A 9,746-nucleotide genomic window follows, 5' to 3' on the forward strand; every position below is an offset into this window, starting at 1 on the left:
TCGAGCCCTGAATTTTGATTGGCTGACAGCCGTGGTGTATCAGGCCATATACCACGGGTATGACAACTTTTCTTTTTACTGCTCTAATTACGTTGGTAACCAGTTTAGAATAGCAATAAGCAACCTCCGGGGTTTGTGATATATGGCCAATATACCACAGCTAAGGGCTGTATCCAGGCACTCCGTGTTGCGTCGTGCAAAGAACAGTCCTTAGCTGTGGTATATTGGCCATATACCACACCTCGTGCCTTATCACTTAATTAAAGCATATGACCAAACTGATTATAAAGTTTAACACTAGAAATATACAGCAGTTGTTTCTTGAGCTAAGGGTTTGCTGGCTGAATGTTACCTTCTGTGTTGCCCAGGTTTCTTTAACCCTACAGTGGAGGACCCTCTGCCAGGACAAAAGAAGACTCAGCTGGTGCTGAAGATCATCAGTGGGCAGCAGCTGCTGGTGGATTGAGGGGAGGTGAGACATATCTGACGACCTCAATTGACCTCTTTTAAATGTTTGAAATTTTATTGAACCTTTATTTAACTTGGCAAGTCAGTTAAGAACAAATTATTATGTAAAATGACGGCCTACACCAGTCAAAGCCAGACAATGCTGGGCCAATTATGCACCACCCTATGGGACTCCCAGTCACAGCCAGTTGTGATACAGCCTGGATTTAAACAAGGGCTGTGGTGGATGAATCAGAATTAGTTGGGTAACATAGATAATTAAGATCTCTCATCTGAATAATATGCCTTTGTGATATACTTGTTAGTAGAATATATCCCTTTGGACTCTGGTGTTGGCAGTTGCACTTCTTCCCTCAGCTGGGGCTCAGTCACTTGGGGCCCAGAGAGAGGAGAGGTCAGGCTTGTCTTTTACATGTCTCTGGTGCTATGCAGAACATCAGAAAGGGAAGAGGACAGGATGGAACATTGTTTTCATATGTGAATGTGTCTTTACCTATTCTTAAACCATGTGAAGGGATGGCGTGATTAATGGGGAACCAATTAATTATCTCCACAATGTCTGTGCGCAAGTCACTCCCTCCTTTGGCATTGGGGGGAGGTGTACGGCAGTGTCTGGAACCATTGTATGTCATCTCTGATGTTGCACCTATCCTGAGGTAGTGTATGACCTAGAGGCTCACTCCCCTCAGTGAGCTTGTCCAGGAGAGGGGTCAAGAAGGGCTTTTACTTGAGAAGGGAGTATCTAGAGTTGAAAATTGAGTTATGCCATTTGATGAGTTGGTGTTTTTGTGCTATGAAGTACCAGGAACAAGATTAGAACCTCATTTTAGGGACCAAACTGAATGTTAATTTATAGCGAATGCTATCTGGCTACGGGATACTCCTTTCCATTTATAAAGTCTTCCTTTGTGAACTGTTCCTAATATCTGTGGTTTGTTATGTCGACTGGAGGGAGGGGGGTGGTGTGTATATCTTTGCTATAAAAGATCTCAGTAGCCATTGTGTTGTCACTTTCAATGGTTTATTAGAAATGGTGCATCATTGAAAGTCATTGCTATTGCAAAGCTCTTATTATTAAAGATGTAGTGTAAGTATAACTCTGACTCGTGTGTTTAGTTTAACTCTCCTCATTTGGTAATACAGAAATTAACCCCCACAGGTATCTGTAGTGACACCTCTAGCGCTGAAATGCAGTGCCTTAGACCACTGTGCCACTCTGGAGCCCAAGGATACTACAAGGCATTTAGTCTTGTCACTCGTGTGTTGTATGTGAAGATGGTTCTTCGTTGTTTTTGTAGATTATTTATCCTTTTGTAGAGGTGGAGATTATTGGTCTGCCTATTGATTGCTGTAAGCAGCAGACAAGGGTGTTGGAGGATAGTGATGAGCATTGACCTGACCAACCTTTTAATGCTGGGTCACACGGTGTGTGATAGTCTTAAACAAATTTACATTGAAACAAAAGTATATATCACACACACATGGTTATGGGCTTAAAACATGTAGACACCTCTACCATGTCAGATAAAGAGTTGAAATGTATTCCATTTTAAGTTTGCATCCCAATATTACACTTTAAATACAGTACATAACAGAAGACTGAAATACTGTATAACAAAACAGTTTGACAGACACTGGATTTTTGGCGTTTAGACTAAATGTATGTTTATTAATTATGAAATTATAACAAATATTAATAACATTCCACCCATGAGGCAACTAGATCATTTGACTGCAGGAAAGGGAACTATTTCAACAGCTATTTATTTTCTGTATTTTATTTTAACAAGATGCTCATTCAAGTAAGCATTTTGATGTTCTATTACATTTCTGTTGAATGAAAAGCACGTACAATTTTGTGGAAATGCAATTGAAGTTAATCGTCTTGTTCTTTCCCTGTGCCATTGCAGGGTTCTTGATGCCATTGATTGGGTCTCAATGTAGGCAGCAGCCTCTCTGAGTTAGTGATGGCGGTTTAACAGTCTGATGGCCTTGAGATAGAAGCTGTTTTTCAGTCTCTTGGTCCCAGCTTTGATGCACCTGTACTGACATCGCCTTCTGGATAGTAGCAGGGTGAACAGGCAGTAGCTTGGGTGGTTCATATCCTTGATGATCTTTTTGGCCGTCCTGTGACATCTGGTGCTGTAGGTGTCATGGAGGGCAGGTAGTTTGCCCCCGGTGGTGCGTTGTGCAGACCACACCACCCTCTGGAGAGCCTTACGGTTGAGGGTGATGCGTTGTGCAGACCACACCACCCTCTGGCGAGCCTTACGGTTGAGGGTGATGCGTTGTGCAGACCACACCACCCTCTGGCGAGCCTTACGGTTGAGGGTGATGCGTTGTGCAGACCACACCACCCTCTGGAGAGCCTTGCGGTTGAGGGTGGTGCGTTGTGCATACCACACCACCCTCTGGAGAGCCTTACGGTTGAGGGTGATGCGTTGTGCAGACCACACCACCCTCTGGAGAGCCTTACGGTTGAGGGTGATGCGTTGTGCAGACCACACCACCCTCTGGAGAGCCTTACGGTTGAAGGTGGTGCGTTGTGCAGACCACACCACCCTCTGGAGAGCCTTGCATTTGAGGGTGGTGCAGTTGCCGTACCAGGCGTACCAGTGGGGCAAAAAAGTATTTAGTCAGCCACCAATTGTGAAAGTTCTCTCACTTAAAAAGATGAGAGAGGCCTGTAATTTTCATCATAGGTACACTACAACTATGACAGACAAAATGAGAAGAAAAAATCCAGAAAATCATATTGCAGGATTTTTAATGAATTTATTTGCAAATTATGGTGGAAAATAAGTAGTTCGACACTCTTTTTTTGACGGTAAGAGTGAATCTTATTAGATTGTCTTATTGTATCACAGCTGGAGAGCATGCCAGTGTTAAAGATGTATTGTTTTGAATGAGTCACAATGTGTTTAGTAGAAACCTATATGCTCAGATCATTCGACAGTACCAAATCGATGTTGATTGATGACCTGGAATGATAATGTTATTTGATGTGTTTTATTTACTCCATGTGATAGTAGTCAGCCATTACAAGAATCACAGCAGTGAGCAGCATTGGATTAAACATAGGAATATGAAATACACTCTAAACATATACACTCTTAGCATTACCTTGCTTATATCTAGATTCTAGGTGCTTGTACAAAATGTACCACCGTAATCTGTACTGTCAGGTACACACGCAGGATCATTACAGGAGCCCAAACAAGTTTATTAGTATAATGTAATCACCTACTTTTTGACGTGTGTATTTGGATTTTTCATCAAGATGCATGTATTGTAAATAGAATGTATTACCAAGTGGTAAATAGTTCTGATTGAAACAGAATGGAACATATATTCATTATTAGACTGGTTTTATTGAAAGGTGTGCCGTAACTTTTACATCAACATCATTCTTTTGACAATGCTTTTTTATGTATGTTGAGTTCTATAATAACCAAAAAATGTAACTACCGGTTTTATAGTTTTGAAAGGAATGCGCATAATGTGTGCTGCCAATTGTACAAAAACAGTTAGGTTTACTTAGTATCTACAATATGTAAATGAATAATCTACTTTGAAACAAATTTATTGCATCATACAATTAATAGCAGTAATCTGTTCTCAGTATTTGTTCCGAACAAAAGTACTGAAATGTAAACTCTTTGAAACTGATAATTTTTCATATTTTACAGATGACTTGACTTGGATATTCATGTTTAATTTCTATTTTTGCACTCCCCTTAAATATGTATAAATCAGTACACATTACATGTTTTGTAACAGTAAATATACATGTTGATTTTCTCAGTAAAATGCTCTGCTATCATATAATTATTTTTAAACATAGTACTTCAGTAGTATTGTTAATTGACTTCACTGTTTATGTATCACTCTGTTAATAAACACATCATATAACAGTCTGGAAGCCTTTCTGATACACTCTGTCTCACTGTGGTAGATAGTATTGAAAATAAGTATACAAGCCATGACTCATGTCAAGATCTGCATGGAGACATTTGCTTTGTCAGGCTGTATATATTATCGTATACTATCATGTCTCCTCATGCTTTTTCTTTGTCTGTTTCCTCACTTCTCTTCTCATTGGTGGTGGTGCCCCTGAAACGCTGACTCAGTTCTTCAGACAACACTGTGCAACATGATTTCTGTGGGGAGCAAATTGTATGGATGTTTAGAGAGATCTTGACCAGGAAATCTGCTAATCCATTCATATTAAATATTCACACAATGCTCCAGTGTTAAACCAGCAGTGACTCGCTCACCCTCTGCTCCCCAGCACCGTTCCGGGACTTGGCGGTGAGCTCCAGGACAGCCAGCAGCACCCCCAGTCCCAGGCCCAGGGCCAGCACCAGAAACATGCCCTTCAGGCTGTGGGGCTGCAGGGAGGAGGCCTTGGCTGGGTCTGCCATGCAGCTGCTGGCCCACCACTTACTGCGCAGGTAGGACAACTCCCCTGCTTCACTCAGCTGCAGGATGGCCACGCTCAGGTTCTTCAGCACGGGAGAACCTGAATGACACAAACAGTACCATTTGCATGTCAGCTGTCTTGTTGTCATAAAATCAGCCATAAGCCAATATGTGGATTGCATGAATATCTTGGTGCCTTGCTATTTTGATTTACAGGAACAGTTTTTAAAAGTTTCAGTCAATATGTGTTGCATGAGATCTCACTATCGGCCTAGACTACATGGCTTACCCAGGGTGCCTGCAATGCTGTACCCTCTCATGCCAATGACCTCATGGACACGGATCAGCTCACAGTGACGTGCCACCGCCAAGTCCAGTGACACAGACTCCCCAATGAAGGCAAAGTTGCCCTCCTTTGCCCGGCGAACACCCTCATCCATTGACGACACAAAACTCTTGGTTCTTTCCATGTGCTCATAGATCTTGCGGTAGGTTGGGTTATTAGAGTTCTACACCAAGGAAAAGAAAAACCATGGACAGAGAGGAAGAGAGGGTCAGTATGCTGCTGAGAGTACTGACAGAACTGAGACACTGACACGTGAGCCTAATCCTTTGATGGGAAAAAGAGGGATATAGGAGGGCCAGGTGTGGCGGGGTACACTGGCCTCACCTTGAAATAGGCAAGTGTAGAGGAGCCAGACAGGGTCCCATACTCAATCCCTTGCTGATTAGCCAGGTCCTCAAACCCTTTCACCATCAGTGAATTGGAGTCTGAGCCCTGAGAGGTGCTGAGGTTGGAGAAATAGCAGGCCAAGAGGACCAGACCAAACAACCACCAGGTGCAGCAGATAATGCGTCCTGATAAAGCTTTAGGGTGTGGACCGGTACCTGAGAATAAGATAAAGGAATACTAAATCAGAAGACCCAACCACCAAGCTCCTCCTAAGCTCTTATGTTGTACTGCTGTGGGTAAGCTATTGGTTGAAATGCCTGGTTAAATCCCTGTTAGTTACCCTGTAAAGTGAGGGCTCCAGCGGTGTACCACAGACTGTGGCTGAGAGTGAAGCTGTTTTTCTCAGTCTGGGGTTGACTCCACTCACATGGGCTGAGTCTGTGTTGAAAGAGTTTTGTGTAACCGTCTTTAAATTCTACTTGTAAAAGGCTCCTGTCAGGCACACGATAAATGTATTTTCTGACGAAAGTTCATAACAATAACCACTCACCTGGCTACTACACAGAAGCAGACAGCAGTCCCCAGGTACGCAGCGAGGATCCCCACCCAGGTATCTACTGAGAAGGGGGTAAGGAAGTCAAAGAAGCCAGCCTCCTCTGAGATGTCTTTCCTCAGGAGAATACTGATGCCTGTCTGCATGAAGGGTTTGGTCATCCCCACAGCCTTCTCCCGGGCAGCAGTAAGGGTAAGAGGAGCAATCGCCAGGTCTGCCTCCTACAGGGACAAGAATATATATTAATATTTTATGGACTAGCACATTATACATTTGTTTTTTATCTGCATTAATAACATCACACATGGTTATAGTCACATCTGTACCGTATCTATCATAAGCAGATGTGTGAGTCAATTTGTTTTGTACTATAATCACCTATGTATGAAAAGGCTAGCTTTACTCACCCCTCTCACCACCTCACCGATCATCCCGTTCCAGGCCCCACTCTCATCCTGCCTGCCATAGGACCCATCTTTCACCAGGTGCACGTTGTATTTGAAGCTCAGTTTCTTGGCCAGTTCAGACAGCAGGTCCATGCAGTACCCTTCCAGCTGAGAGCCTTTGGACATGGTGTATGGATCTTGCTGAAAGATGGGACACAAAGGAACCATTTTGATGTAATCATATTTATACAGCAGCAAATGTCTTGAATTTGAAAATAAAATGCTTTCAGGCAATAAAGTATAGTGTCAGAAACAGGTATCTCACTACCTTTATTGTAGTGATTGTCAAGTCTGGTCGCACTGATAAGGGAAAAAAGATAGTAAAATATAGAGATGATCTTGATTCAGAGCACCCACATCCAAATGAAGTTGTATTTGAACATGTCCAATTACATATTTAGTTAAATCAATTAGGATTCGCAGCATCTCCAACAGTGGAACATTTTTAGTGCTTTCTAAGAGCATCAATGCATCAATACATAATTTCAATTTAATAAAGGAATATACACATGAGGACAACAATGTACATGCTGACGCATTGAAGAGACAGAGGAGAGGGAACCGGCAGCAGGTTTGAGCAGAACTTCTCCATCGGCATTGAGATATTGCCAAAGCGTCTTTCCAGTCCCACTGGTTTAACATCACTGAGTTTTTCTTTCAGTCTGAGTGCAATGGGAGCACCTTCCAAATTTAGCAGGCGGAATCAAAGAGCTCTTTGTGTTGTGGCCTTCTTTAGGCCTTATGCCCTAAGTCAGTGACCCCTTTGCAGATAGTGAGGGTGAATGTGGGGGTGCATTGATGCCTTCTTACTCATCACCACTGGTTTCCGGCATCCCAGAGATCTGGCCAATCTCTTTTCCCTCTTGAAAATGTTGAAAACCCCCAAGATCTATTTACAGCCAAAAATCAGTTAGTGAGTTAATTCAAGCCATCACAAAGCTGTGGCACTATGGGGTGGGAGGGCAGTCTAAGAGTATCAAAAGCCTTGATTCAGGCTAAGGCCTCAGGGTTCCATCAATACCATAGGGCGATCCTGACACACACATCAGCTCCTCCTATTCAAAATATGACACACATACAAGCTCTCAATGGCCCTGTCACTATTTGGCTACACTTAAACACAATGATTTTTGTGATCATGTCAGCTGGCTCTCTTTGTTTTCTATCAGAGTGGGGTATGGTGTGTGTGTGCCAGACAGGATGCGGCCCCTCACTTTGATGCCATGCCCAGCTGACAGTCACCCCATTTATGACTCGTCAAGGCCTGAGAAACTATACCACGTCAAGCAGAGAGGACATGAGGAGTCTGGCACCAAAATGAGCATATCCACTGTCACACTGCCACCAGACAGGGATACAAGTGCAACGACTGGTCAAACGGCTTAAGAAAAACATCTAAAGTACAGATACAGTATGTAATTTTCACATGAATTTAGCCTGAGTCCCAGTTTGTTTGTGTCATCATGCTAACAATAGGTGGACTTAGCTATGTTTCATAGGTTTCAAATTAAATGGACCCCAGCTGCCCAAGGTGCCCACACTGACTGATTTTGGACTATTTTAGTCAGTGAGCCACTCACTCAACATCTTTATAGGCATTTCATTTTTAATTGTGGGATAATAATAATCTAGCAGTACATTTATTGGGGAAATGTCTCCTTTGGGTGTTAGGGGGCCCATCAACAGAATTTTGAAATGTGCCGCCAAATCGCTGTCTGCCCCTGATGCCAACTCCTTGTCACTCATTGTCATGCCAAACAAATCTGCAATGTTCTGCTCCAGCTCTTTAGAGGTTATTAACAATAGAATGTTTTTCCTGTAACGCCAGACAATAACAGCATTGGGAAGAGCACAAACGCATCTGGGACAAGGTTACGGTGAATCCCATGCATGTCAAGATTCCTGTTTTACACAATTTTGTTTGCTTAAGTGAAAGACAAACAGGCAAACCACTCACTGGGTTTCTAAGCACAGTAGGATGTATGTTAAACATTGCATTACCTGCAGCACAGCTCCCTAGGGACAGTAGAAGCACCACGGTGCACACTACAACACCCTCCAGCACCCTCATGGTTTCACCTTTGATCCTAATGATGTAAAACAATCAATGTGATTGATATTACAAACTATTAAATTCAGAGAATAAAAAAACTCAGGGAACAAATGAAGGAATACAATTAAACAGCTGACAAAAAAATACCCTAGGTATGAAGCATGGGCATATTAAATCTATGACAATAAACAAATGAAAAATATCTCCATACCTGACAGGATTGTTAGCTGTAAATTGAGTCTGCTGTGTTGAACCTTCCAACTATAAACTGATCCTGATGAACTAGGGCAAATGATGATGAGAAATATTAATCCCAACATAGTTGCTAAAACAGCCAATGGACTTTTTTGTGGGTGGAGAATAAGATTTTAAAGGGGGGTGGGGGACAGACAAAGAGTTTGTCCCCTGTGAATGTCACTTAATAATATGTTTGGAAGATTCAAACACAGAATCACCCATATCCAAGCCTGTATCACAGGCTGTTATAATTGAGAAAAAAATCTTAGAATCTGCCAAATTAATTGTGAATGGTTTGAAGTCAGCCTCAGGTTCACACCTGTTTACAGAGCAAGGCTCCTGAACAAATAATAAAGAAAAGGTAAAAAAAAAAAACATTGACAAAGAAAGGGGGTGGGAATGTGTGTAGTGTAAACAGCAAAGGGAGCTGGCTAGTTGTTTTTTTTTTTAACTAGGCAAGTCAGTTAAGAACAAATTCTTATTTGCAATGATGGCCTAGGAACAGTGGGTTAACTGCCTGTTCAGGGGCAGAACGACAGATTTGTAGATTGTCAGCTCAGGGGTTTGAACTTGCAACTTTCCAGTTACTAGTCCAACGCTCTCACCACTAGGATACCCTGCCGCCCTGGACCTGGCTAGTTCACCTGCATGGTGCTATTCCTCTTACATGTCTAACTCTTGGCTGCATATATGTGGCCCCTTCATTAATCAAAATCTATTTTTTTGTATCTGCAATAAATTGTGACAACTATGCAGAAAAAAGGCTATGCATACAGGCACAGCCTACATTAAGCACCTGGTTCACCAATTTTTTTTAACCGTAACCAACGTATCAAAAGGAATACAACTTCTAAGCAACACTGTACTGGACGTAACAGGTGTGAAATATTGTTG

General features: G+C 42.3%; 1 protein-coding gene across 1 annotated transcript; it reads right to left on the minus strand.

Annotated features, from left to right (window-relative positions):
• Positions 1-3,218: 3,218 nt before the first annotated feature.
• Positions 3,219-8,934, minus strand: LOC135540262 (glutamate receptor U1-like). The gene is made up of 10 exons (XM_064966808.1): positions 8,827-8,934; positions 8,564-8,649; positions 6,831-6,862; positions 6,524-6,703; positions 6,114-6,337; positions 5,904-6,001; positions 5,561-5,778; positions 5,180-5,399; positions 4,746-4,990; positions 3,219-4,628 (listed from the first exon to the last, which is right to left on the minus strand). Exons 2-10 carry the CDS (start codon positions 8,631-8,633, stop codon positions 4,527-4,529), a joined length of 1,389 nt encoding a protein of 462 aa, XP_064822880.1. The 5' UTR covers positions 8,634-8,649; positions 8,827-8,934; the 3' UTR covers positions 3,219-4,526.
• Positions 8,935-9,746: the final 812 nt, after the last annotated feature.

The sequence above is a fragment of the Oncorhynchus masou genome, chromosome 5 (assembly GCF_036934945.1).
Source record: "Oncorhynchus masou masou isolate Uvic2021 chromosome 5, UVic_Omas_1.1, whole genome shotgun sequence".
NCBI classification, from domain to species: domain Eukaryota; kingdom Metazoa; phylum Chordata; class Actinopteri; order Salmoniformes; family Salmonidae; genus Oncorhynchus; species Oncorhynchus masou.